The sequence below is a fragment of the Genypterus blacodes genome, unplaced genomic scaffold, assembly GCF_046128005.1.
Source record: "Genypterus blacodes isolate CSIRO-AG114 ecotype Tasmania unplaced genomic scaffold, CSIRO-AGI_Gbla_v1 ptg000057l_1, whole genome shotgun sequence".
NCBI lineage: Eukaryota > Metazoa > Chordata > Actinopteri > Ophidiiformes > Ophidiidae > Genypterus > Genypterus blacodes.
Window position 1 is genome coordinate 2,780,049 of NW_027466869.1, and position 27,229 is coordinate 2,807,277.

The window sequence follows — 27,229 nt, forward strand, 5'->3', positions numbered from 1 at the left end:
GGATTCCCTTTAATACCTCTGCCAAGGAGGCTCCTGTCTGCCCGCATCAATGAGACGGACGGTTGGTTCTATGTTTAGTTGGTTGCATAGCTGGTTGATTGGTTTCCTGTGTGGTTGGTGGGTTGCTTGGGTGTTGAACCAACAGGAAGAAATCATTCAATCTTCTATGAAATCTGGTTCTAATCTGGTTTTATTAAGCTCCAGTGTGTGAACCCAGTGTGATATGATCTTTCAATATTAAAAAAGTTTTAGATTTAATAACATTTCCGCCACCCTTCTAGTTTGAAGAGAAAACATCAGCGTGAACCGCCGAGAAGAAATGGGATGCAGTGTTTGCAGAAGCAGATGATGGGCCTAATTCCAATTCCCTGGGAGGGCAGGTGGAAATAACAAGAAAGATGCTTTAGCTCTCCTGAGCAGACTGGCAAACCTGGCGACCCGCCCGCTTCAGCACGCTGGAGACGGTGTGGTGACATGCAGGAAGCCAGCCAACATACCACAGGCTGCACCAAACTGCAAATCATCAGAGATTTGGCATATGAAGACATCTAGAATGCATTTTCAGGGGAAATCCCACAGGATTGGAGTATGGAATATCCAGCCTGAGGGAAGAAGTGAATGTGCCTATTGTATCCTTTACAAAAGCTCTAATTACTGACAACAGCAGCTATTACATGAAACTGATTTCACTCATATCCCCCAAGATTAATGGATATCCAAACAAAACAACAAATACAATCAAAGCAATTATTATCACACTGCTTCGTAACGCGGCATTAACGCAACACTCAAATGTGTGTGTGTGTGTGTGTGTGTGTGTGTGTGTGTGTGTGTGTGTGTGTGTATGTGTATGTGTATGTGGGGTGGGGTGGGGGGGTGTAGGACTCCCGCTGGGTGTATTAGGAGGAGAAAAGGGGGGAGCAAAGGGAGAGAAATGCAGAGAACAGATGGTAGGATGGCCTCTATACTGCCTGGGTGATTATGGACGCAGCTGTCAGTCACTTTATATGTAAGTGTGTGTGTGTGTGTGTGGGGGGGTGTGCGAGGAAGTGTGTGTGTGTGTGTGTGTGTGTGTGTGTGTGGGGGTGTGTGTGTGTGTGTGCGTGTCCGTGCTTTGTGTATGAATGTTTGCCTTTAACACACCCTTGTCATCTTCACTTCCTTTGTGCTGGTAATGTAACATGTGCGTTTTATTGCATATCTTTCTCATTGCACTTTTTTGTTGATGTTGCTTCTTCCTTCTTTTTTTTGACTTCAGTTCATTGTGTCGTCAGTATTAGGTTTTACCGCCATCTAGTGGTGGTACAGGCGAATATTTCTCATCTTTTTCCTGAGTGGCACCACACATCCTCACCCAGCACAGATTTGATCGCATTTTATTAAATATCAGTGAATTAAATGAAATTAGTGAAACAACAAAGCTTCGGAGTTTTACATCTGATAAATAAATAAAAACATGCAGGATGATGGCAGGGAGGAAGATAAAAACCCTGTGATGATGTAAGCTGAGAAAGTCAAATCATTTGATCATTTATGCTTTTTGATAGTCAACAGTAAATGGGTATTATTTAAAAAGACACAGATGAGAAAGTTTCTCTTCATTTATGGTGTATTATCAATTTAGTAGATTTCATTTGAAAGTATTTGTTATCATTTCAGAGTCACTGTAGGTCCAGCAGGTCCACTGTGCTCCATTCTACACTTTTCCAGAGTTATATTTCGGTTTTGTTGACATTATAGTTTGAGTTTGTGGGTTAATTTGCATTCATTTCATTCTCACACACACACGCACGGAAGTAAGCAGCAGCGTGCGTGAAGGTATGACGTAGTGTGAAACAATCAGAACTCATTAGCAGCAGCTATTAGCCAGCTGTGAAAGTGTTTACTGAGACAAATGAGTAAATAAGAGAAGCAACATGTGACCCAAACAATGAATAAAACATGGAGCGCTTTTCTACCTTGTTATTTTATATTTATTCTCGTTGGTATCGGCATTCTCCTGTTGTATAATCTTGCTTCCTGTTTTGCCTGTAGGTTTATCTGCGTGACACCTGTAAATATTTATGTGATTCATAACTTTTAACAAATGCAAACTTGTAAACTTGCTAAACTTTCATTCCCAGCTCGATTTTCCTAATGCCGGCATTGCTGCACCTGCGAGGAGGCCAGGAGCCAGGAGAGGCGATTCTAATGGTGTTGACACGTATTCGCAGATCCTCCGGGGCCTCACGGTAAGCCGGTGGTGGTAGGAAGCACGGTGGGAGGAGTGTAGTCGCTCATTACACCCGAGATCCAGTCGGTGTATCTGCACAGCTTTGTGTAGACGGTGAGGTCAGCCGGGCAACTGTGGCCGTACCACAGCAGGCCCTGCACCTGGCCGCCACACTCCAACACGCTGCCACCATCACGCTGGAGAGGGGGAGAGAGGGAGAGGAGGGGAGAGGAGGGGAGGGAGGGAGGGAGGGAGTGAGAGGAGGGGAGAGGAGGGGAGAGAGAGGTAGAAAGATGGAGAGAGAGGTGAGGGTGGGAGAGAGAGGGGGGAGAGAGAGAGAGAGGTGAGGGATGGAGAGGAGGGAGAGAGGTGGGGAGAGAGAGAGGTGAGGGTGGGAGGGAGAGAGAAGGGGGAGGGAGGGAGGGAGAGAGGAGGGGAGAGACAGAGGAGAGGAGACAGAAACAGGGAGGGTGAGAAAGAGGGAGGGAGACAGAGAGAGAGAGAGCGAGAGAGAGAGTTTGAGGAAGTATTTTTGAATGTGTGACTTTCCCTTACTTAGGTATTTTGGGGGCACTGGCGTATTTGTACCTCCACTATGTTCTGATCTATGTGCTCATTAACCACTGCCAACCGGCTCATTAATACCACATGGTGATGGCAGAGAGGCAGAGTGAGAGGACGAGGAAAAATGAGTCTGAGGTGACGGATGAGCCGCGAGCAGCAGGGCCGACATAAATACACCGGGACAAGTATGGCTGCCCTGCCCATAAGTAACGCTGATTAATCCTCCGCACTCACCATGCAGTAACTGTTCTTCTGTCCGGCACAGAACATGGTTTGGCCCCAGTACACGTACTCAGGCAGAGACTCCCTGCAAGTCTGGTCATCCACAACGGGCACAGTTAAGCACTTCAGGTCCTGCAAATTCCCAACTGCATGGAAGAGGAGGAGAAGGTGGAACCAATCAGATGATGCCAATTATCGGTTCAGATAAGAAAGATGGAGCAAAACCTTATGGAACGACGCTGAGGAGTAGATTAGGGAGCACTGGCTTACGGTCTCTGATTTAATGATGTTCTTGTAAAAGCCAGGGCCTGTAAATCCACTCACCCTGTTGAGATGGGATGGTGGAGCCCCAGCCGCTGGTCTGGCAGGTCTCCCCGGGCTGTGGGCAGCGTGTGGGCAGAGGGATGGGCTGGACGTACCGGGTGAAGCGGGCCGGCTTCTGCAGCCGCACCAAGGCCAGGCTGTGCAGGGGCGAGCGGTACGGGCTGCGGAGGACCACGGCCGCCACGCCGATGTGCTGCTCGGTGCCCTCCTCCTCGAGCGTGTTGTGCTCCCCCAGAGACGCGATGGTCCTGGAGTCGTATCTGTATGGAGGAGAGGAAAGAGGAGGAGAGGAGGAGACAGAAATAGAATAGAGGTGAAGAGGAGCATCGAAATCAGGCTCTGAATTATTAAGCTCAAACAGACTCTGCAGGCCTCAGGCAGACATGACACCATGACCTCCAAACAGCGAGAGCCTGACACCAACAGAATGCTGGTGTGTGTGTGTGTGTGTGTGTGTGTGTGTGTGTGTGTGTGTGTGTGTGTGCGTGTGTGTGTGTGTGTGCGTGTGTGTGTGTGCGCCTTAATCAGACGAGCCAAACTGTCGTACTGCTGACCCCATAAAGCCTCACAGATCACACACACTCACAAAATGCTTGGTCATCTTCTTACACACAAACAAACACTTTAAAACTCCGTCGCGCTGGAGAGATTTTCATGTACGAGCGCAGCATCAGAACAAGATGGAAATCAGCCAATCAGTGCGGCCCGTGTGTCCGTGAGGGAGAAACTAACGAATACAAACATGTTGCATTTTTAAGGATAGAAACTGGAGGGACGCTCATTACTGTCCATACCTCCTCCAAGGGCAAACAAATGCTCCAATGTGGTTGTTTTATTCATTGATCCATCCTCACAGACTTCTGGAATTCAATTTGAACACAGGGATAAACTCCAGGTCTACTGTCCAGTGCCTGGCTCACATTTTGTTTTTTTGGTAAAAGGTAAATAATTTGCAACACATAACTTACGTGTGCGCACACAGGAAGGAGGTTACCAGCCACCATTCGTTGATCAAAGCGCCGCTGCAGGACGACGCACCCTCAGCATGCAAGTAGACCTGCCAGGGCCTGGAGTGACGCTCACACACATTGTTGTCCGTGATAGGTCCGGCTCCTGTACACACCAAATAACATGAAATGAACAATGTGTTAACAACAATCATTCGCATTCACTTAGCTGACAACGTACCTGCGAAGCCAAACGCCAGCAGCAGAATCAGCAGCTTCATGGCGGAGTTCGCTTCTTTGTCTGTATTTCTGATCAAGTGGGGTGTGTTCTGGTCAATCTGCTTTATTTATATCTGAGTGTATGTGTGTGTGTTTCTTCTTTGCGTGGGAGGAACACACAGGCATCATTTCCTGCTCAGCATTAACCTTTGTTATAATCTAACCTTATCAGAGGAATTTGCAGTGCGTCCTTGCTCAGTGTGTCACAATTTATTTACTGTAAATCATGACGGCTTAAGCAAGACAAAAGAGGAAAAAGGTACAAATGCCTCAGACGCCTTGGAATGTAACACAAGAGATGAAAAGTCATAACAGAGAGAGATTGTTTTTGTTGTGTTTGTTATATTCAAACAATTCCTTTGCGGCAGGAATTTGATCTGGGTTGTATGAATTGCCAACACAGATCGAGAACAAAGACAGGAAAAGATAAAGGAGATAAGACAGCAATTACTGTTTCCATTGATGTTGAAACTTGTTCATTAAGTGGGTTGCAATTCTTGCCCTAATATCACTCCAAGGTCCAAACTTTGGAACTCTCAGTCAGCCTGGATTAGATGTGACCTGAATGAATAACTATAAACTATAAAAGACTAAAACAACCACATTCTAATCACATCCCTGAAATTGTTTTGAGATCACTGTGGATCACTTTAACTACTTATCCTACATTCAGAAGTGCAACTTGTCTCGCAAAGTTGGTCAAGGTGTCGAGCTACAATTAATTTTGAATGATAGACTAACAGATGCAGCTCCAAGTAAATCCATATATATTACCATGAATGCACCAAAGAGTGAGATTGTAAAATTGATCAGAATGCAATTGGCAGATTTTAGTTTTCCTTTGACTCCATCTTTTTACTTTCTTCCCCCTGTGGCTCCCACAAAATTACAAATCTTTGGTAAACAAGAAAACATTAGAAAGCAAATTTTGTTTGCGTTGGTTGCAGCTTCAGAGGAAACCACATGATGCAAACATTACGTGGTTAAAAAAGAGAGGGCGCTTGCATCACTGCTCGTCAGAATCAACAGAACCTCTACACAGAATTTGTTGTTTCTTCATCTCTGCTGGTTCTACGTGTTACATGTTGTTTCTTTTCATCTATTATTAATGGCAACAGAAGACTAAATTCTGGTGCTTCCTTAGCTGATGAAACCCCTGTGCCACTCACATACACACACACTCACACACTCACACACATACACACACACACACACACAGGTGATACTTGGCACCAAAGCAGCAAAGGTCAACACAGCACAAACACAATATTCCACAATCAGAAGCAGAAATGACATTTTATCAACTTGTTTCTGTATAAATATTTTATTTCAAGAGTTGCAATACAAATATTTTAATTTATTCAGAAGTGGGCTGACCGGGGCTGTGTGAAACTAAGACCACTAGGTGGCGTTAGATCGTTGCATTAATTGCATCGGTTTCTTAGCTGAGTATTTCCTAAGTGTGAGACCTCTGGAGGGATTTGTTCCTCTTACTCCATTGCTTGTTATGTCCAGCAGAACAGTCTCAGCTGGGTGGTTACTGTGATTTACCACGGCTGCAGTAGCCCATGAATGCAGCAGAAAGGAGCTCTGGGTCCCATATTTTATAGGAGTTCTCAGTTTTGTGAGATAGGACTCAAGTTCAGACCGTCAAATCACATTCTGGGTGTTTAGATGTTAAGGGGATTGACTCAGAGTGCCGATGGAAGATGAAGCAGCTGTCAGAGATGTTGGGTGAGGTTTCGGTTTACTGCTGGGAGAAGACGTGATAAAGCTGGTCTTGCATTATGCTAAAGTAGGTGCCCACAACTTTGGTAGTCTCGTCGTAAGCATTCCTGTGGGCAAGACAAGAAAAGAGAAGCGTTTTTAGGAATGATCACTTAAATTTGTGGTTTTTCCATCACACTGTGAGCTGTAAAGTGTCTCACTTGGCTTTCTCCTCCAGCTTCAGGCCCTTCATTCTCCCCATGTAGTCAGAGGCAGTATCGACAGCGCTGCCATAGTAAGATTTGATGGTGTCTGTGAACCGAGTCACTGTCCCCGCTTGATCCTGTTTCTCTTCCACAGCCTCCACAGCCTCCACAGGCTCCACGGCCTCTACAGCCTCCACAGGCGCCACAGCCTCCACCTCCTCCACTTCCTCCTCAGTCTGCCTTGGCAAGCGGGAACTTTCAGCACCTGCACCAAACAAGGTCAGAGAGGTCACATGGAGATTTTTCCGCAATTTTGGTTGATTTTGCTCTCGTTCAGGCTTTTGGTGTGAGCTTACTGAAAGCAAGCACTGCAACCAGCACAGTGATGATCAGCAGCTTGTTCATGGCTTCAGTTGATCTGTGAGGGAGGGGGGAGAGAAGGGGGGGAGACTTACATTTTAATGCTTACCTCACTTTATCCACCAGGGTGAGACATTGTCATAGATTCTACAAAACGTCTCGCTACGAAACTTTAAGCCAAACACAAAACAACACAATTACCAATCTTGCATTTCTATCTCTATTCTATTGTCAGTAAATGTAGAAAAGGTGGCTGTACTCACGGTATCTCTCTGCAGAAAGGACTGTGGCAAGAAAACAGGATAAAAAGCACGGCCGACCAAACCAGTTTATATAGGAACGTATGTGTGTTGACTTGTCGCTCCTTGGGTCAAAGTGCAGTCTGCAGGAGATAAACCCAGACTGTGGTTTGCTGTGTTTGTGGGAGTTTGTGTGGAGTTGTGCCTTGATAAAACAAACAATGTGCCTAGCTATATAAAAACAGGAATTGTGGGTAAAATGTCAAGTGGCTTCAGTGTGGAAATGTCGTCTGATTTGATTTCTCCAGAACAGGAAAGAGAGATCATCTGAGTGTGTGTGTTTGTGTGTGTGTGTGTGTGTGTGTGTGTGTGTGTGTGTGTGTGTGTGTGGGGGTGTGTGTGTGTGTGTGTGTGTGTGGGTGGGTGGTTGTACGTGCGTCTGTGTGTGTCTGTGTGTGTCTGTGTGCGTCTGTGTGTGTGTTATCACGGTGAATTAAGCACAAATTCCTTCTCAATCATGGATTTTATTACATTCAGTCTTTTTCTATTGATTAGTAAATGAGCTCACACATGCAGGGCCGTCCTAAACCTTGCCCACTTGTTACTTGCATAATGGTGATGACGTGTTACAACAGTCCTAAGTCCTATTAAGATAATCACAAGTCTAGAGTGTGTTGAACACGTCATCCCGGCTCATGCGGGTCGGAAATATCAGCAAATGGAGGTTATGAAATATTTAGGGCACGTAGATTAGATTGATTGATATCAAGCGGAGTCGTAATCAAAGCTGTGATGGAGAAATCAAAGTTCTCTCAGCTCTGCGTGTGACAGAATCAATGTCAGCAGATAAGCATCTGTTTGAGAACATGATTTGATTTTGCCTTCATCCTCAGAGCTTGCAGCTGCTGAATCACGACTCTTCCATTCTTCCGCAATTGTGTGATTTGGGGTTTAATTAGACTGAGAGCAGAAGTGGCAGATTCTTTTATTTATTTATCTGCTGTATGTCTGTTTGTGTTGTTGAATCCCAGCTGTTGGTTTAGATTGTTTTGTCAGCATTTGGATATGAAGCCGAGTCCTGCTTTGTTAAGTCATTGAGGTTTTACATCAACCCAACATCAGTCCACTTGATATTATTGCTTTGTAGAAATATTTTTACAAGTAGAAAAATATGTGTTTAAAGAGTTAAGAGTTTGCAGCTGAACTCTTAAATATGTTGCCTCTGGTAAATAAATGCTACATATTTTTTTCTCCATGATATTTTGTGGTCAAGTCACGGCTGTTTGCTGTCAAGCTTATAGCACAAGACCATAAGCTGCAAGAATCAAGGCCAAAGGTTTTTTATATCTTTACTTATGATAACTTCTGAATCTTAAATGTCAAGTGCCTTCTCAGAATATCCTGAAGTGCAGTTGCAGTATCTCACTGAAGTCCTGTGCAGTTCTAATGTGAGTTCCTGCGCTCACTTCTCCCTTGTGTTGCTCTATTCCTGAGTAAACATCACATGTCAGGATGTTTGTGACATGAATTCAGGTCACGATGAGAACATCTGTGGGTGGTAGTAGGATAGACGCCTTGTTTTAAGATGTTTTTTAAAAGGAGCCAAACGGATTCATTGTTGCCTAATTGTGTAAATGAGTAAAAATGGGGAAAGAAGCTGTTTTTGTAGCATTTTTATTGTGATTAATGTCTCTTAGTACCAATGATGTGATGTTCTGTTGGTTCTTTTCCACCAGAACATTTGACATCTGCAGCTCATACCAGAGGAACAATGTGAAAGCCTTTTACAAAACCCTAAATATACACCAAGCGTCAATATTACAAAAATTTCATTATTTCATAAACTGGAACGACATTCAAACAGAAAACCTTGTTATTGTGAAATCGAGCAGCTTCATTTCATTCAAGGATTACTTTGTGAAGGACAATCTTCCAACAAGCACTTCATCTTTTAGTATTCTTTTTCTCATTTTCCCCTCTATTAGACATAAAGGCATTGGGAGGAAGAGAGGAGAGAATCTCTGGGGTAGAGAACAATGTACGGCATTTTCAGATAGACGTAGTATCTAAGTCAGTTGATTGTACTGATTCAAGACTTGAGTGGTGCAGTAAATGACTGAATAAATATGAGATGACCTCGCTTCTCTGTTCTCTAACTGAGCTTTAATCTTATCTAGCTAGGTTTACACGTATGTTCTTTATGGTGCTTACGTCAACGCTGTAAACATATCTTTAAACATATCAATCATATGTCACTCAATGAAGATTATTGGCGCTTGATTAGGATGCAGAATAAATGCAGGTTTGGTTTGTGGAAACACTTTTGTCCTACAAGTTAAGTCCCAATCTTGAGTGTTGGTATCTGTGTAAAGCTAAAGGCTCCATGAAGTAACACACACACATCAAATAGATTCCTGTTCATTTTTTATTGAACACACACACACACGCACATTCATAGACGCACACAGACTTTGGTTAGTGTATCAAACACAAATACTGTACATGCACATTTTGCATAGCTGGTGTTGACATGTTTGGCCTTTGCTGATGTTGCTTTGAAAAGAAGCAAAGGATGCATTTGCATTGTGCATTGCTCTTCTCAGCCTAAACTGGTAAAGTTTCTATTAGCTATGATGTAATACGATCACTGTCTGCTTCGGCCCCAGACTGACGTGATGGCTGCTTTGCTCCAGTTGGTTTTCTTTACTCGGCTGGCAGGGCCTGGTCCAGGTCGACCTTGATGTGGTTGATGACTGAATCCAGAAAGGAGCCAAAGTGGGGGCGCAGGTACATTTCATACACACCCAGGGCGGATGAACGGGCTTTGTCCACCAGAGGTGTTGCCTCCTGGACCACACCACTGCACAGTAGAGGGAAGAGAGATGTGAAGAGAAGAGAACACAGATAGAAAGAGATCCAGGAAATACCTCAGTATACCTGGACGAGCCACATGTGTACACACTGCCCAACTGTTTTCTTTATTATTACTATTCATTATGGCAGATGAATTAGCATTAGCATCTTTACTAAAAGTTCACAAGTTAAAGAGTTCAAGCTTGATAAAGCCTTTACCAGAAAGTGATTGCCAAACATCTCCCAGGTTTTGGTATTTAGGAGGCTTACTGTCTTTAGCTGAATACTCACGTGGCGATCTTGGCAGCGGCTTCATACTCAGGCCTGTTAATCAATTCCCCGATTTTTCCCCTCACAACCTGGGCTTCTTCGTTCTGATTAACCTGCTCCACCAGAGGAGCGGCGACGGCCCTCATCTTGACAAGTAAAACCATCAGCTTCTTGTAGAAGGTTTCCTTGAGAGTATTGTACTTCAACACAAGCTCCGTCCCAGGCACGGGGACTTCACACAGGCTCATAGAGACTGAAACACACCAGACAGAGTGAATGAAGACAAGAAACAGAGCCGCTGATATCAAATCTTATCAGGAGAAGCTAATTAGAAGTAAGTATTTATGTAAATACATTACTGACTGCCTACTTACCCAAAGGCCAAAGATAAGCAGCTTTGCAGACCTTGTCTTCTTATTCTGTCTGTCTAAATAATTATTTGCTATTGTCCTTGGTATCAGTTTCAGACACTTTAAGTAACTACAGATATAAAGCTGCATACAGTTCTACATACAATTTGCCCCAAATGCTACTCTCTCTGTTATATTTGTGCAATGTCAATGCAATGGCAGGAAAACGTAATTTTTACAGTAGAAAAGTACAGATAGCCCATGCAACAAAAAAAGCAATCACATTCAAAATCAAATGCCTCGGGTGGCTCGCATTTCACATAGTTTAGCTTGATTTAAATGGAGTCCATGCACTGTTGCCTGATTGTCTTACCCTGCAGAGCGAGGATCAGTGCCAAGGCGTATTTTCCGTTCATATCTGAAACAAAAACATAAGCAAATTAAACAGTTTGTATAATGAATGAGATATTATAATGTGTTTCATCTCCACATTTTGCACTGGAGTCTGATGAGTTGGAAGGAAAAAAATCAGATATTACATGCAAAAATGAATAACAAATGCTTAAATAATATATCTTTCTAGTGCAGTATATGAGTTGTGTATATGTGTTAGTTTGTGAGGCCTGGATCCTTACCTGCTGCAGTGTAGGATGTACAGATCCAAGCAGTGACAGTCTTCTCTGAAAGTGAGTTGTCTGTAACTCAGCGCTCACATCTGGACGCGATGATATAGGGGGGGACTGCAAACAAACGTCATCTGATGAGCATACACACACCTACACACACTCCAGCACACACGCGCCTGCACACGCACGCGCACACACTCATTCACCTAAACAAAGTCCACTGTACATGGTATTAACCTTTAAATACAGTATGTGGAAATGGGACTTAGCAGTTATGCAAGCTTTAATGTGAGTTTATCTCATCTCTTCATATGGTGATGCAGGCCAGAGCCAGAGCCTCCTGATAGTGTGCATGTCATAATGGACGTGTGTCATATGGAAAATTACTCCTTTTTTTAACATAACACTTAACACACTGTGGTCACCTGGTGCAGCAAACTGCAATCATGATTGTAACTGCTGCCAATCAGCGTTTCTGCCACAGCACAGAGATCACAGACAGTTAGACAGACAGTCTGGACGTCCAGCTGAACCCACAGCAATGCATGCTGGGATTAATGCCTTCACCTTTCACCCTTGCACCTGATGACAGTCTGAATGTAGGCTAAAATGCTGCGTGGCCATCATGACTGTGTGTGTTAATGGTTTCTCTCTTGGTTCCTCATTAATTAATAGTTTTTTACATTGGCAGTTATCATTAGCAGAATTTTATGACTTATCAGGTCTTTTGACATCTCAGGAAATGACATGAAGAACTCATAATGACACTTGAAAATGCTTTGTGATCAGATGAGACTTTTATTCATTATTAGCCCTTGATTGGTTTGGCAATGAGCAGCAAGACTCAAGGTACGACTTTGAATCAATAATCAGTGTTTATTTAGCCTCGCTAAACAGTGGTGTTGGTTGTTTTATATCGGTTGTAGTTGTCAACAGTCGTCCAGAGCTTCTCCCAAAAGGACCTGCGAGCATTGGAAGCCCATTCAAAGTATCCACCAGTCACCGGCTGGATGTTGTCTTCATAGTAAGCGCCAGCAAAGTCCATCAGCACTCCACCGACACTTTCAATTTTTCGCTTTGCTTCTCTAGAATACAGACAAATGTGTAATAGAGCGCCCACTAACTAACAAGGGGAAATCATTTACAGAGCCATCCAGTATGATTGCGCAAGTACCTGGCGTTCTCTGCCAGATTCTGCAGCATTCCAGGCGATTCAGTTCCCTCTGCCGTCTTGGGGGGCGTCTGGGCCAAAAGCGGCCCCCATGCTGCAACACACACAGCTGCACGTTACAGCTCGGGACCGAACACTGGGACTGAAGGTGTACAACTGTTTTCTAAAGCCCATTTACCTTGCATGAGTAATAGGAGGATGAGAACAAATGACCTCTTGTGCATCTGATGGAAGAGAAAGAGTCACAAAATCCAAAATTCATTATTAGAATGTCTTCTTGATGACTTGGACAAACAGTCACCAAGAAGAAGAAGAAAATTATGAATAACAATATCAGAAATCACAACAACGCATAACACAATTTGACTGCAGGTTCATTACACAATGTGTAAACAAAGTGTTTTTACCTTTTCCTTCTGGCTCTGGTCAACAGGTTTTGACTTAACTGTGTGTTATTGAGACACTCTATTTGTATTAGGACTACACAACAGCTCGTACATTGATCCCGATCGAATGACCATTCGCGTTTTTCTTTTTTTCATTCATGCTATTGACACTGGGACACACCAGGGGTCTATGACTCTAATAGAATACACAGAGCTGGACTGTGCTTTAATTCTCTTGCACTTCCTCTTAACTACCATTTATGATTTTTGCATCTTTTACACGATTGTTGTGTGGTTGTGTTGTTGTGTATGGTGATCATCAGTTTTATCCCCTACAAACAGTTTGCATCTTAGATCATTTGTGTTTCTGATCACAATCTAAAGAAGAATTGTTCCTTTTCAGACTCTTTCTGTTGATGTAATTTCTCAACTGTTGGTATCTTTGTGAGGATCAACATTAGCTGAGTTCAATACCTGTCCAGATGCACTTTGGTTGAGATACCTGAACCCATTTGGCAGGTGCTGATATGTATCCAGGCCAGTCAAAGTCTCTGTTCTAGCAGGAGAGATATGAGTTAGTGAGAGCGATGCAGGGTCAGAAGATAAACAATTTCAGCCAAGCAAAGCATTTCTGTGGGCAGAGTCCACCGCTAAATCAATTGAAACTTTGCGGACAGCGATCGCGACATGTTCAAAGTAGGAAAAGGAATGATTTTGAGTTTGGATTAGTAATCGTGAGTCAAAGTTTCCATTAGAAAATAAAACCGAACAGGGGATTTGAGCTTGATGATGCATCTGAAGAACTTGTGATCTGGTCTTCAACAGTGTGTGCTGAGTTGATCTCCCAGCTGTCCAAACAGAGAGACACAGTGCCGCTTTTTAAACATCTGATCTAATGTCCAGATTCATAAACATACACTTAAAGCAAACACGTTTAGCTTGGTGTACACTTGTTATGATTTGTTTTTGTGATTACATTTCATATTTTATTTTCACGTTTGCTTTTTCCATCATCTTACTCTGTTTTCTTTCATGGTTGAAAGACTGGCTTTCTGGCTTCACTGGCTTTCATTGAATTACATCGGATATTCCTTCTATTCTACTCTATTGAATTGAATTGAATTGAATTGAATTACATCATTTGACTTTTTCATTTTTGTTCTTTCCTTTTCTTGGTCTGTCTCTGAAACTAATAAAGTGTTATAGAATAAGGTTTGTGGGACGTTTGTGGTCTCTTTAAACTAGACAGTTTTGTACAAAACACCGTTTTTTTCCAATGAATGATTTAAGTGTTTTCACTGTGAAAACGGTTATTAACAAGCTCAAAAGCAGTTCTCTTGGCAACTTGAATGTGCTCGGATAGATAGTTGATTTAATATCATGATCAATTGTTTCATCTTATCATAATCAGTGCACTCTGTGACCTCTGTCCTTTCTAGTGAATGGTCGGAACAGATTTCTGGGACTGGGACTTCTTCCCAGTTCACCGAATCTGTTCCCTGGTGGATTATTAACAAGTATAAACAGTGACTTTAGCCCGGCTCTTGTGAAATGAAAGAACAAACCAGTCATGTTGGCACTTGCCCTTTGGTACCATCTATTGACAGTACAAGTTTACCTATCCGGCTGTTATTAAATGAAGTAATCAGACGTTAATGTCGATTCTTCTTCCACTGGCTGACGCAGATATAAATAAATTATTACTTCAGATCAATCGTTAGTACTTCGAACGCACCAGATTAAGTGAGATTCGTGAATGGACTGATTTTCATTGTATTCAATGATAGAATACAATACAGGACACAAACACCTGCTCACAACACAATGCTGTTTTTGTATGGAACTGTGCCTTTTTAAATGTATTTCTAAGTACAGAAAAGCTTTTCAAAGTAGGACGTGAATTTTTTGTAATTACTGTAATTAATAATGACTTAGCCCTCATTAGCCCACACTTGGTTATTATTGCATCAAGGTTGATATCAATATTCATTTCTAATCCCAACATGACAGGATATTTTCATGATGTACTGCAAACTGGGTTGAACAAGGACATGTACTAATGGATTTATATACTAATGACTTTATATTCCTAATTACTAGGTGGATGTACAGAGTTTCAGTACTTGACAGGAGAAACTGAACTCTTGAAACAAATGAATCTCAGCTCACTGACAGTTTGCAAAGAAGATATAAGTGCTCAGTAATTCACTTAAGGACTGAATTGGATTCAGCTTTATTGCAGTATTGTATAGTCGTGTAGAATGTCTCCTCCTGTTACCATGAAGAAATACTGATGCAGCCACAGAATTTACGAAAAAAGTATCTTTATTATTATACCATCAATGAAATTTTCACAACTTTCCATTCCAAAAATTACTTGAAAAATAATTCATATTAATGTAATTATTGTGTCTGGTCAGCAGAACAAAATGTATACGACACAGCAACATGGGGGGGGTCAAGAGTCAGGTGGTGTAAGATGGCGACAAGACTGTGTCTAATTTTGGGTCATTTCTTCAAAGGAGGCCTTCATTCTGCTGATCTGATCATTCACCCAAGTCCTGCAACAGAAAGCACACAAAACCTCAGTATAATAACACACTGTGTGTGTGTGTGTGTGTGTCATTTTCTGTCAGTCTCTACCCACTTCATGTTTGTGGCGATCTCGCTGGTGGGGATTCCTTCAAGAGCGACCTTGGCCTTGTCCACCCAGTCTTTGGTCACCTCGGACACCTGGGTGCCAAGCTGAGTAACCTTTTCCTCAAATGTTCCCGCATCCTGGGCCTCTGCAGGGGGGACAGAGAGACGAACCGTTACACAACAGGCCAGAGAGAGAAGAAGAAGAAATGGAGCTGGGAAGAGAATGAACACACACACGTACCTGTGTATGCGGCCAAAGCCAGCAGCAGCACGGCGACAGCAAGGTACAGTTTCATCTTAGCTGGGACTCTGTAACAAGAGGGGACACTCATTTATTCAAGAAAGAGGGAAGAAAAATTGACGTTTACACAATCTCTGTAATGCGCCCCCGTCTGTCAGCAGCGGGAACTGCATGCATGAAACTCCAATATCACCCAGCAAGCAGAACACAGCAAAGTAACATAATTATCCACAGTATATATTTATTTTACAGTCATATTGAAGACGATTCAGTCATTTATTTTTACTTTTAAACCGAGGCTTGTATACCATTTGAATAAAAAATAAAAAATAAATAAAAGCACATTACTAAATTTTACAAAAACGTCTAGATTAAAAGGTTGCCCGTTTATTTATTATTAGATAAATGTATGGTTAAATATTATTTTAAACCCAACATTTATTCCAATATCTTGAACTCTAAAAGTATTAATATTAGTTATTTATTTTCTCAGAGTGATGGAAGTTCGGTGGAAACCTACCTGTTTTCTGCCGCAGAAGGAAACCAAACGAGTGTGTAAGCTTCAAAAGTTTGGCTGTTCCTCTTTATAGGCCTGCTCGGCTTGAGGAGGATGACGTAATAGCGCGGACTTTATCAACAATAACCCGGGGTGACCTTGATGCGTCTGAGCCCCGATTGACGTGGTCGGGCTCGATAATGTTTATCATTACTTACGATAAAGACGCGCGCAAAGAGAATCCATACATCCGTCACCACGGCAACGCGCCTTCATAACTCTGTGCCAACAACCAAAAAAACGTTGTGATTTTTTAATTTTTTTTTTAAGCTTTAACAAAAGAGGAGTTAGACGTTCTGCAGGGACTGAGAACTAAAAGTGCAGCTGTTAAATAATCAAATAGGCTGTTTAATGATTAATGAGGATTGATTATGATGCTTAATCTATATTCTGCTTCACATCAGGTTCCAAGGTATTGAAAATAAGACACATATTGTCTCAGTTTAGGTTTTACACCACACATCCAGATCTACTTTCCTTATTTGTGACATGTTTAAATTCCTCTGAGCATCGTGAATATGACGGGATGAGCTCATGGGGACAGTAAAATCAGGAGGGCCATGAGGGAACATAGAGTGCAGCCGTGATAGCGTCGCTCTGGCCCGCAGGTATCTAGAGGCGCCTTTGGACCTGAGGTGTTGGCCGAGGCTCTGTGTCAAACAGCTGCTTGCTTAGTGCCAAAAGGTTATCAGGCTTTGGATGTCATGCAGCTGCCACATGTTTTGACTGGAACAGCCTGAGTAACATGAGAGCCACACTTCTAGTTTCATTGCAAATGGAGTACACGATGCATTTACAGTACAACATCTACAGAATGTGTGTTTAATTTGATATGTTTTTGCATCCATTCCTCAAATCCTGTGTGTTATTTATTTAGTCTACTGCTTATCTTACTGTGCAGAATTCACTGATATGCCGATAATGCAGACAACAAAGCAGATAAAAAGCATTCTTCTATCCTTCTTTCTTTCTTTCTTTCTTTCTTTCTTTCTTTCTTTCTTTCTTTCTTTCTTTCTTTATCTTTGATCACAGTCTGTGTTGTGACACATTTCTTCCATTTGCTGCTCAGGCTCAGCGGCTCATGTCAAGCCTCTTTGGTGCCGAGCTGTGAGCAACGTTCAGAGGTCAGCGACATGTGACAACCTGCAGATTGATGTTGTCCCGATGGGGCATGTATCAGCGTGATTAAAGTACAGTGCAACCCAACCTACTTTTATGTTTACATCAGCTGTAATGAGCAACACCTTCTCTCGAGTGATTCATCTGCATCATCAAGTATTTCTTCTTCTTTTGTAAGGAAATCAATCCATTTTGGCATTAATAAACATTAAAGCTTTATCCAAATTGGATTCTGCCTGTTGCTGTTGTTTCTCCTTTCTGAGGCATAAACACACATTGAGGAATTTGCTCACTCTGGCTTAATAAAGAGGAAGCAGGTCAGACGAAACCACATGTTGTCTGGTTAGCACCCAGCAGAGGAGGAGGAGGAGCGGTGCAGCCGGGTGACCTGCCGTGACCTCTAGTTACGAGGTGAGGAGAGTAAGAGTCAGTCGGTCTGAGTCTGAGTCTTCATCACGCTGAATCTTATTTACTTTCACACTCAAGCAGTCGGCTGCAAAAGACCAAATGGAAGCTCCAAATGCCGTTAACACGTTCCCTTTCAAACGCTTCATCGCTGTCTCCTTTGTCATTGAGTGTCTGCTGAAGTGGCCACTTGCTTATGTATGAGCTCGTACTTGTGTGCACATGAGACAGAAAGCTACTCATGCTCCAAATTTGCAATAACAAGCTTAAAAAATGGCTTGTTTTGTATTTGGCTAAGGGTCCCTGTGGTGACGGATGTTCTCTGTCAGGATGGAGGAATGAGAGGAGATGTGATGGGAGGTAAAGTCTCTGCAGGAGTGTTTGGAGGGGGTGGGGGGTCACTAGAGGTCACGGACTGGACAGCACCTGCTAGTTCGATGATGCTTTCGTGTGTGTGTGTGTTTCTGCGCAGTGCTCAGTATGCTGAAACACTACACACACACACGCGCACACACACACACACACACACACACACACACACACACACACACACACACACACACACACACACACACACACAAGCACAAGCGCCGACTACAGCAGGAACCTTGTGGTTTTCCTGTTTCACTGGTAAAGGAGGAGTTGCTCAATAATCTCTAGTTCTTGTGGAGGAGTGATATCATAGCCAGATTCACTATGAGTCATTGTTTCATTTTACATGCAACGCTCTTTGACACGGAGAGAAACAGTAAACATGTTGTCTTATTACACAGAACACATGGAAACAGACTAAAGGGCACATCCAGGAGCACACTATGTCCCAACAGAGAGTCAACAATATGAAACCACTTCTATCTGTACACGTGTGCATGTGTGACCAAATTAAAGCTATTATTTGATTCAATATGATTTTAGGATTTGTATCAGACACAAATCTTCAATTGAAATGTGTCTGAAAACGGTCATTTGGTTTGTGAGGTTCACAGAGTTTCTTAGTGAAAATGTCCCACAAAAAGTCAACACAGCTGTCTCCTCATGCAGCAAGGATTCAGGTGGAGGGGTCAGAGGAGAGGAGGCGAGAGGAGGAAGAGGGACAAATGGTGTCCTCTGCTGGCCTCTGCTCTGCACTTCAAAGGAGGACAAACTGCTGCGTCTGAGGAACAGAACTTTCTCACCTCAGAGAGACTCTGACATGACTTTGTGAAGATCAAAACTGTTTCGGTAATGCTTAAAAAAAAACTGCAATATAGTTTTTTCTCCATTTACATTTTCTACCGATGCTGCTAACAAAATCACCATATGTGATTAAGTTTCTCTTTTTGTACACAAGTTTTGGTAGTTCATTAATTATAACAATAGTTACTTGTACGCTGGTTTACTAATATTCTTTTCATGTAGTGATGTGTTACATTACCGTAGTTTTAATGTCTGTGCTTAATGTACTTTGAAGGGGGCTACCATCTAAATACAAAAGATTTAAAATCCTCACCAGAGCATGTAAACTGAAACTGGAGCACAGCAACATTCCAAGACGCCTGCAGGGGACAAGAGCGATGAGAGAGAGCATTACATTACATTACGATCATTTGGCAGACGCTTTTATCCAAAGCGACTTACATTACATTACCACCCTTCGCAGAGGGGGGAGCAATTCAGGGTTCGGTGCCTTGCTCAGGGGCACCTCGGCAGGGGCTCGAACCAGCGACCCTCCGGTTTGCAAGCGGAAACTCTACCCACTGAGCCACTGCCTCCTTTGAGCAGGAGCTGGGAGCAGATCGGAACACGTTTGAATTAGACCAATGGGCAGGGAGGTGTGTGTGTAGGGATGTGTGCTGCTTATCTATGAAGGTAATAAGGGGGAGGGCTGAGCAAATTGCTGTTCCTTGTTTTTGTTCAGATTAATGGCTTCTGTCAGGTGATTTGCAGGTGACAGATGCTTAAAGGCAAACCGCACTACATTAATGACATAATGTGGTTAACGGTCATGCTCTTACTCAACAGTTGTGATGAAGAGTGTGTAGGGAAATTTAGCGGGCTCGTAAAACTTCCAACAAGTTGAAAGGGAAAAAGTTGCTCAAGACCTCAATCAGTCAGTGATTGTGTTAATATCTGTGAGCTTAGATCTCATGATGATAAATATGAAGCAGGAGGCCTACAGCTGAGGGTGTCGCCCTGTTGATCATGTAACTGAACCTCACCTATGAATGATACATGACTTATAAATATTTGATTACAGAAACAAGTGGAAACAAGCATCTTTTTTTTCTATGGTCTTTATTTACTCAGCATTGTTCAGCGCGCTGCAGCACAAGCAGCACACTCCAGTCAGCAGCATGGTGGGCTTATGAGACACTCAAGTCAGACTTAAGTACAAACAGGCAGCTTTGCATTTTTCACTCAGCGATTTGTCATAAATGCAACATGTAATCAATACATCACAGCAGTTTATGGTGGAGAAGCCAGAGGACACATTATATGTTCCTATATGTGGATTATCAATCAGTGCAGATATTGAAATGAAAGCTTGTATTCAGGTACATTCTGGGATTGTTAGAGTTGGTATTGTCACTCCCACTTCCTGTTTTTAGTGAAGGAAAATGTACCTGCAAAGTTGGAGTTCAAGTTAGGTAGAAAAGCAAAGCAACAACTGTATCCTGTTCCTCTAGCAAAGGCTGGTAATGGTGTGGGTGTTCAGTGAATAAGGGAGATGATGAGAACTTCCCTCATCTTGAACTAGTGGGCATCCACATAAAGAAGATTTGGTGATCAGAAACTCTGACCCCCCTTTGCCTTTTCCAGGTCAAAGATTGTCAGTGGTTCACACATTTCCTCCACCCTACAACTGGACCACCAACCTTCTTTAACCCTTCAAAGCCCCTCAGAGTCTTATGTGTTTATGATGCGGTCTCCTTGATCTTCTCTAGGATGTCCTGAAACTGCACCTGGATCTGGTCAGCGAAGGGGGAAACCATGCCGGTCAGCTCGTCCAGCTTTCCCTCCAGGGTTGTGCGCAGGTCCTCGGTGGCGACTGCCAGCTGGGCCCTCAGACCCTCAGCCTGGGTCTCCAGCTGCTGGCCCAGACCCTCAGCTTGGGTTTTCAGGGTTTCAGAGATGTCGGTGAACTTCTTGCTGGCGGCCTCACTGGCTTGTTTGACGTAGGGCTCAACACTCCCCTTAGCAGCATCCATGTTCTGGAATGTGCGGGACTGGAGCTCACCCAAGTAGGTGGTCACGGTGCTGATAGAGAGAAAACATTTGTTTAGATTTCCCATGAACAGCATAGGCCAGAACTAGATCAGGGACTAATTAGAACCCCACTTACTTGCGGATCTCCTCTGTGTCTTTGTTCAGGCGTTTCTTCAGCTTGTGGCTATAAGTGTTGATACTGCTGTGGACATCTTCGCTGTTCTGCTCCACCATGGACTTCAGCTCACCAAGGTACTCTAAGCTGCGATCCTTGGCATCCAACATGTCTTTCTGCAGCCTGTTGGCCAGGAGCTGAAGGTCCTCGGTCAACACACCGGTGGTGCTGTAGGGGCCGAGTCTAGCCTGGATGTCCTGTCTGTACACAGTCAACTCGGCCATGGTGTCGGTGATCAGGGTGCTGAAAACATGGCGGAGGGAAGTTTGTCAGACATGCAGACACATTGGGAGGACGTGTTGGACACTACTGTTCGCTGAACAATCATAGACCCCCAAAGGAGAGGATTGTCTTTACTCACTCTAATTCCCTGCTGAGCTGAGAGCCACTGACGTCACGCACAATTGCATCAGCTTTCTTGTTCAGGTCGGCGACATGATGCCAGAAACGGTCCACAGCAACCTCCCAGCCAGCAGAGACAGTGTCGGCCTGAAGCACGGCACGGGCATTGCAGCCTGGAACCAGAAATTAAGAGTTAGACACAGAAAAATGTAGAAAAAGGCTGCATTGACTCTGGGAAGAGTAGCTGAGGGCTTTACCAGCAATGATGGCCAGAACAAGGATCAGAGATACAGACTTCATGGTTGATGGACAGACAGAGACACCTGGGGACATGAGAGACAAAAGGTTACTTAAATTGTTAGATAGATATCAACATCTTGAAAGCAAGATTGAACAACATCGCATGCATGTGAAGTACTCAGTAACATCATGCATTCGAAGGGCAGAGAGTGGAGGAGGAGGGAGAGGAGTTCAGCTCACCTGAGAGGGTTTGATCTTCCTGCGTACTGACGGACTCTCTGTGAGCGCTTTTATACACGGGACGAGGGTGTGTGTGTGTGGAGGGGGAGGGCAGGGGAGGGGGCAGAGGGGGGTGATGAGTAGTCTGGACACAATCCTGTCTCCTTCTTCCACGCGGCCGAAGTTCCTGAATTGTGTGTGCGTGATGTTCGCGTTAGATTGAGAAATCGCCGTGAATAAGCGGGTGAAAGTTCCACGCACGATGTCACGACGAAGCTTGTTGTTGCATCAATAATACGGTGCACAGATAACACACACTGAAAGAACTCCACTACAAATTGCATCGATGCATTTTATAGGCTGCTTTTATTGTAATGCATTTTCTAAATACAGCTCACAGTATCTCTGCAGTTAAAGTATATAAGATGTAGTTTATGTTTTTTAATACTCAAGTTTTACTGATATTACGATGTTTTACGCCAGGATTGCATTTTATTCGATTTTTTTTACTCGTGTAAAGGTTCTTTATTTCCTCCTCTCATTATCATAACACAGCCTTTACTTAATCCTCATGGCGCCTTTATGTTAATTAACTCAACAACCTCGCATTTAAATTCAAGTGCTGCGCCATTAATGACCACTTATCCCCTCTGCCCCCATACTCACTCACTCACGCACTCTCTCTCTCTCTCTCACACACACACACACAGAGGCAGGAAATATAATATTTTTCTCTGCATGGTGATCAGCTGTTATTGACACACTTGACTGAGCTGTGAGGGTGGATAAGCAGTGAAATACCTTGGAATTCCAGTAATAATGAATAGAAATGAGGTGGGGCACATGCACAGACATGTTGGCTGTAAGAACAATGAGGCAGAACGAGTCCACTGTAAGGATGGAAAACATGTACACAAGTGACGACAAGATTCTAAATAATAATTGTAAGAAAATGACAATTCCCCCCACAGGTTGAACCAATTTTTAGTGAGAGCAGAATATGCTGTTTTGTTAATCTAGTGTTTTGAAGGGGAAGTTTAACATTGCAAAAGTGTTGAATTCTGCTCATTAGGCAATGTTTATCAAGAGTTCTTTCACCCCACAACTTTACACAGAAATCCTCTCTACTGCTCATCACAGACACATCAGTCTGCTTATATGATGAAGGATGAAACGAGTGTTGTTTTTCAAGGTGCACAGAAAATAGTTTAAGATGGTACAGTCATGGGACTGGAGGGGCTCATGCCTCTGATTCAGGCACCTTTGTGAGAGGATGATTAATGTATTGATCTTATTCAGGCTGCAGTATTCATTGTACAGATTTTTTTTGTAAGACTGACCACAGTTTTACTAATGGAAAAATAAAAGCCTTGGCCTATAATGTTTCTTTTTGTTGTGACAAAAGTAAAGGTTTGCATCTTTCAGAGCATTGGTCTTCAGTAACAAACTTGAGCTTTGTTCATCCAGGTAAATTGACCATGTGTAATCAGTCACCTTTGTCCTTCAGGTTGTCAGTCCACCACATTTCTCAGTTCTTTTACTGAGAAAACACGACATAGGAACAAAGTTTGAGTGGTAATGGTGAGATAGGATGATAACCTATGTCTGATAACCCGGGGGGGGGGGGGCAAGTCGTCAGCTCAGCATGCCTGTAATCAATGAAAATGTTTATCACTCCTTTAAGACGAAGAAATCAACATCTGAACACAAAAGGTGAATAAAGTAGGAAGGTGTCACATTTCAGACAAAATACAGAACCAACCTTTGTCCTGGGGATTCCACCACAGTCCTGTGTCACTGTTGTAGGCGTGTCGCGTGATAAGGATTATGTTCTGCACGATAACAAGTTCAATCAGGCTCAACACACACACACAAATCAAGATCGGTCATTCAATCTCTACATTCTGGGTAAACAAGAGTCACGCCATGCCTCCTTTCTCTACACATTCATCTGGTAATCCCACCCGTGGGAGGCTCCTTCCATCCTTATTCCGAATTTTAGGAACATGTTTAGTTTTGCCAGGTTTGAGTGTGAAAAACGCTTGTGTTTACACTGGCGAGGGAAGTGCATTTATAGATATTCTGGCAGAACATTTAGAAGGATTTCTACTTTTATTTAACTGACAGAGAGAAGGACTGGTGCCATCAAACAAAGGTCACTAGCCAGACTCAAAAAGGAACCTTACAGGGACAACAAGACAAAGGGACAGGGACAGGGAAGTGAGAGATGATTTGGAGAAGACTGATTTCACATATTACAGTAAAATGGCATCATCAACTTAAATTTATCTGGTTCCTCTTTTGTTCCACAACAACGAAAGTATCACCTCATTGCCCCAGGCCGGTGTGCGTGTGTGTGTGAGTGAGAGGGCAGCGAACAAAAGTAACCCCAGGCTGATGCTCTCAAACCAGAATTTGATCTTTGGTTACCCGTGGATGATCTCCAACCTCGAAACAAGGCCAGACAGACAAGAGTCATTCTGCTTACTGCTACTTACTGTTAATGTCTGTGGGTTAAAGGCTGCTGAACTGGATATTTGAGTTCAAGATTCAGTGATCATCTGGTTGTGAGTCACACGGCGATCTGCTGAGCTTTTGAAACCAGTTGTTATTGCGATGAGCGATGCAGAACTCGTGTTGAAAGTCATTGTTGAATCAGAGCTGCCGGTGCCGTGTGTCTCACATGCTGGACGCTAAACGGGACGAAAGGAGAAGAGAACCAAGCACTCGCCCTTTCACCTCAGAAGAACAAAGCTCCAGAATCAATTGCTTTGGACTTTGACATTTCAATGCAAATGATCACGAAACGTAAAACCTTTCTACACAATCTTGCAGCATTTTCCACTAACATCCTAACAAAGAAGCATCTGTACATCATTTAAAGCTGATCTACTGTAAATACACACATTTTACTGTTTTTTCTCATCTAACTTTTGTCTTTTTTTCTGTCTGATTCAGAAAATCAAATCCATTCTCTGTCTATACTCCTGATGTAAGTGTTTGAACGGTTTAGCGTGTGTGTCTGTGACAGTTGGGGGGCAGAGCTGAGGAATGTTGTTTGCCACTGGGAAAGAAAGCGTGGGAGCGATCCACCGGGAGGGACAGAAGGTGCCAGAGCACAAATAAAAACGCTGGAAGAAGGAGGTGTGTGTGTGAACTCCCAGACTTGCACAGACAAACCCGAACATGCCCCCCCAACCCCCGTCCATGCTCACAACTGAATCTTGAAGGGGAGCGGCAAGGGATGAGGTTTTGCAACCAAGCGGCAAATAAACAAGGCCATCTGTGTTCAGCTGTTGTTTTTGTGTTTTTGAGTTCTTATGGAATATGCTGGTGATTTTTGTGAAAGTTGCAGAAAAAGCTGTTTTGAAGTCATGCAGGGAAAAGGGTTGCCATGGCGCCCATATCTGTACTGCAGTTTATGCAGGGCCAGTATAGGGTCACTAGATGGCACTCATTCTTTGCTTGGCCTCGGAGATAAATGTATGGGTTCATTTAAGGCTGAGTTTGGAAATGTTGTGAAACTGGACTGTATCCATATTGTTATGGGTTGAGAATTGGAAGTCACAGCTTTTAAGGGAGATCACAGACATGATAGCTGCTCATTTTGAAACGATTTTTGCGAATAAAAGCAGACTCACAAGTTTTGATTTTGTGTTTACTTTATTCGATATAAAATATAGGGAGACAGCCCAGTAAATTACAAGGTCAACACTGAAAAAAGCAGGTGTACTCTGTATATGAATATATAAATACTCTATGGACAAAAGCTTTAAAGCTGGTGAACTTCATTCAGTTAAAACAATCACATGTTCTTGTTTTCATGTTATACTGTTTCCTTCTGTATTAACATGAGTTCGACTTAGTTGGCATTGACAAAAGACTGGTAGAGGGTGGTGAGACGGGTCTGGAGGTCCTGGGCATATGGGTCCAGCTTTCCCCTCAGGTCCTCAGCATAGGGGGCCACCAGGTCTCTCACCTGCTGGGCTCTCTGGGTTAGCTCAGCCTGGAGCTTCTCAGTCATGGGGGTGATGTTCTGCTTGAAGTCCTGCAGGTGCTGGTCCATTTTCGTCTTCAGGTCGTCTGTGTAGGGAACCAGCTGGGATTGCAGGTCCTTGATGCTCTGATCCAGGTTGACCTTCAGCTCGTCGCTCTTCTGGATCAGGGTGGTTTTCAGGGCCTCAGGTTCCATGGAGTCTGTATACTGGCTCAGCTCCTGTTTCATTTGCTCCACACTCTGCTGGATCTTGGCCTTCATATCCTCAGTGTAGGGCTCCAGCTGGCCTCTGACAGTGGTCAATTCCAGACTCAGACGCTCTCTCAGCATCTCAGCCTCTGAAGTGACCTTGGTTATGATGTCCTGGGCACCAGTGGGAAGCTGCTCCTGCAGGGTGACTGCATACGTGCTGGCCAGATCAGCGCTGTCAGTCAGGCGGGCACTGGGCGAGCATGAAGAGACAGAAATTAAAGGAAGACATAACGTAAGGGTTTAAGTTAGGAGGATTCATGTGTTTGATAGCACATTACAGTGTGTGTGGAATGTCACCAGTGGCCTCAGATCACCTATGACCTACCTGACATCCTGCCCAAACTGAGATTTCCTGATCATCTGGAGAGTGTCATCAGCTGTCTGGGTTGCTTTGGCAACATAGTCCCAGAAAGCGTCAGTCAGCACTTCCAGCTGTGGCTTTGGTGCATCAGCGTAGAAGAAGTTGGCATGACAGCCTGTTGGAAAATGTGTTGAGATTAGAAGACGTTTGCACTTGTATAAAAAATGATCCGTCTGCGAGGCTTGCAGCTCTCAGTTTTAATATTCTTTGATGTTATAAATGTCAAACTCACCAGTGAACACGGCTAAAACGAGCACAGCGAGGACCTTCATGGCTCTCTGAACCTATTAGATGATCACAAGAGAGGAGGTTAGTTAGCACAGCAGCCCCACTGAGCACACAGCCCAGGATTTCTCAAGGGATAGTTTGGCATTTCCTCTTATTTCCTCATCTTACCTGAGTTTGCAAGTGTATCAGCAGGAGCACTCAGCAGTGTGAGGCCCGGAGCGCTGGACTGTCCTATATAGTGACCCGCCATGTAATGATGTCAAAGTCCAGTCGCGAGTGCCTTGCTGTCACCCTGCCTCACCCTGCCACCGTCACAGAAACAATCATCAGAGAATCATCACATCCACACACCCACAGCCCTCAACTCTTATACTCACACACTCTCAAACTATCATAAATCATTTTTTGGACAGCATTAAAGCTCAATAGTGGACTGTTTAATAAGGCAATGTCGTGTTTTCCTTCATAGTTTGTGTGTATTCCCCCCTAATGATCCTGACTAAATCAAGATAAAAGAGTGTGAGAGCTGCTTGTGATAACAGAGCTGTGAGG

The 27,229-nt window shown here is 43.5% G+C and overlaps 6 protein-coding genes across 6 annotated transcripts; all 6 read right to left on the reverse strand.

Moving 5' to 3' along the window:
- Positions 1-1,479: 1,479 nt before the first annotated feature.
- LOC143002551 (trypsinogen-like protein 3) lies at positions 1,480-4,621 on the reverse strand. Its single transcript, XM_076152709.1, has 5 exons — positions 4,511-4,621; positions 4,291-4,435; positions 3,323-3,582; positions 3,011-3,144; positions 1,480-2,409 (listed from the first exon to the last, which is right to left on the reverse strand). Exons 1-5 carry the CDS (start codon positions 4,548-4,550, stop codon positions 2,227-2,229), a joined length of 762 nt encoding a protein of 253 aa, XP_076008824.1. The 5' UTR covers positions 4,551-4,621; the 3' UTR covers positions 1,480-2,226.
- A 1,232-nt stretch (positions 4,622-5,853) lies between these two features.
- apoc2 (apolipoprotein C-II) lies at positions 5,854-7,238 on the reverse strand. The gene is made up of 5 exons (XM_076152746.1): positions 7,085-7,238; positions 6,818-6,879; positions 6,686-6,726; positions 6,477-6,625; positions 5,854-6,383 (listed from the first exon to the last, which is right to left on the reverse strand). The coding sequence occupies exons 2-5, from the start codon at positions 6,864-6,866 to the stop codon at positions 6,296-6,298; spliced, it is 327 nt and encodes a 108-aa protein (XP_076008861.1). The 5' UTR covers positions 6,867-6,879; positions 7,085-7,238; the 3' UTR covers positions 5,854-6,295.
- Positions 7,239-9,467: 2,229 nt separating this feature from the next.
- On the reverse strand, positions 9,468-11,257 carry apoa2 (apolipoprotein A-II). The gene is made up of 4 exons (XM_076152644.1): positions 11,169-11,257; positions 10,907-10,951; positions 10,205-10,436; positions 9,468-9,920 (listed from the first exon to the last, which is right to left on the reverse strand). Exons 2-4 carry the CDS (start codon positions 10,947-10,949, stop codon positions 9,764-9,766), a joined length of 432 nt encoding a protein of 143 aa, XP_076008759.1. The 5' UTR covers positions 10,950-10,951; positions 11,169-11,257; the 3' UTR covers positions 9,468-9,763.
- A 677-nt stretch (positions 11,258-11,934) lies between these two features.
- apoc4 (apolipoprotein C-IV) lies at positions 11,935-12,849 on the reverse strand. The gene is made up of 4 exons (XM_076152645.1): positions 12,738-12,849; positions 12,509-12,554; positions 12,334-12,424; positions 11,935-12,244 (listed from the first exon to the last, which is right to left on the reverse strand). The coding sequence occupies exons 2-4, from the start codon at positions 12,552-12,554 to the stop codon at positions 12,049-12,051; spliced, it is 333 nt and encodes a 110-aa protein (XP_076008760.1). The 5' UTR covers positions 12,738-12,849; the 3' UTR covers positions 11,935-12,048.
- Positions 12,850-15,023: 2,174 nt separating this feature from the next.
- Positions 15,024-16,224, reverse strand: apoc1 (apolipoprotein C-I). Its single transcript, XM_076152735.1, has 4 exons — positions 16,118-16,224; positions 15,598-15,665; positions 15,364-15,502; positions 15,024-15,277 (listed from the first exon to the last, which is right to left on the reverse strand). Exons 2-4 carry the CDS (start codon positions 15,650-15,652, stop codon positions 15,214-15,216), a joined length of 258 nt encoding a protein of 85 aa, XP_076008850.1. The 5' UTR covers positions 15,653-15,665; positions 16,118-16,224; the 3' UTR covers positions 15,024-15,213.
- A 4,347-nt stretch (positions 16,225-20,571) lies between these two features.
- LOC143002479 (uncharacterized) lies at positions 20,572-26,733 on the reverse strand. Its single transcript, XM_076152597.1, has 8 exons — positions 26,682-26,733; positions 26,414-26,564; positions 25,705-26,278; positions 21,861-22,047; positions 21,638-21,703; positions 21,400-21,553; positions 21,000-21,281; positions 20,572-20,914 (listed from the first exon to the last, which is right to left on the reverse strand). The coding sequence occupies exons 1-8, from the start codon at positions 26,719-26,721 to the stop codon at positions 20,572-20,574; spliced, it is 1,797 nt and encodes a 598-aa protein (XP_076008712.1). The 5' UTR covers positions 26,722-26,733.
- Positions 26,734-27,229: the final 496 nt, after the last annotated feature.

Bases quoted from the DNA above. Each gene is read 5' to 3' on its own strand.
- LOC143002551 (XM_076152709.1), bottom strand. From the start codon at position 4,550: ATGAAGCTGCTGATTCTGCTGCTGGCGTTTGGCTTCGCAG. The intron at 4,436-4,510 runs GTACGTTGTCAG...TGGTGTGTACAG, and splicing joins GCTGGCGTTTGGCTTCGCAG to GAGCCGGACCTATCACGGAC. The intron at 3,145-3,322 runs GTGAGTGGATTT...TCTTCCATGCAG, and splicing joins CACCATCCCATCTCAACAGG to TTGGGAATTTGCAGGACCTG.
- apoc2 (XM_076152746.1), bottom strand. From the start codon at position 6,866: ATGAACAAGCTGCTGATCATCACTGTGCTGGTTGCAGTGCTTGCTTTC. The intron at 6,727-6,817 runs GTAAGCTCACAC...TGTTTGGTGCAG, and splicing joins GGTTGCAGTGCTTGCTTTCA to GTGCTGAAAGTTCCCGCTTG. The intron at 6,626-6,685 runs GTGGAGGAGGTG...GAGCCTGTGGAG, and splicing joins CAAGGCAGACTGAGGAGGAA to GCTGTGGAGGCTGTGGAAGA.
- apoa2 (XM_076152644.1), bottom strand. From the start codon at position 10,949: ATGAACGGAAAATACGCCTTGGCACTGATCCTCGCTCTGCAGG. The intron at 10,437-10,906 runs GTAAGACAATCA...GGTGTGTTTCAG, and splicing joins ACTGATCCTCGCTCTGCAGG to TCTCTATGAGCCTGTGTGAA. The intron at 9,921-10,204 runs GTGAGTATTCAG...TCTACTGTGCAG, and splicing joins GCCGCTGCCAAGATCGCCAC to TGGTGTGGTCCAGGAGGCAA.
- apoc4 (XM_076152645.1), bottom strand. From the start codon at position 12,554: ATGCACAAGAGGTCATTTGTTCTCATCCTCCTATTACTCATGCAAG. The intron at 12,425-12,508 runs GTAAATGGGCTT...TGTGTGTTGCAG, and splicing joins CCTCCTATTACTCATGCAAG to CATGGGGGCCGCTTTTGGCC. The intron at 12,245-12,333 runs GTACTTGCGCAA...TCTGTATTCTAG, and splicing joins AATCTGGCAGAGAACGCCAG to AGAAGCAAAGCGAAAAATTG.
- apoc1 (XM_076152735.1), bottom strand. From the start codon at position 15,652: ATGAAACTGTACCTTGCTGTCGCCGTGCTGCTGCTGGCTTTGGCCGCA. The intron at 15,503-15,597 runs GTACGTGTGTGT...TCCCCCCTGCAG, and splicing joins GGCTTTGGCCGCATACACAG to AGGCCCAGGATGCGGGAACA. The intron at 15,278-15,363 runs GTGGGTAGAGAC...TTTCTGTTGCAG, and splicing joins GAGATCGCCACAAACATGAA to GACTTGGGTGAATGATCAGA.
- LOC143002479 (XM_076152597.1), bottom strand. From the start codon at position 26,721: ATGAAGGTCCTCGCTGTGCTCGTTTTAGCCGTGTTCACTG. The intron at 26,565-26,681 runs GTGAGTTTGACA...ATTTTCCAACAG, and splicing joins CGTTTTAGCCGTGTTCACTG to GCTGTCATGCCAACTTCTTC. The intron at 21,704-21,860 runs GTGAGCTGAACT...TCATGTCCCCAG, and splicing joins GGAAGATCAAACCCTCTCAG to GTGTCTCTGTCTGTCCATCA.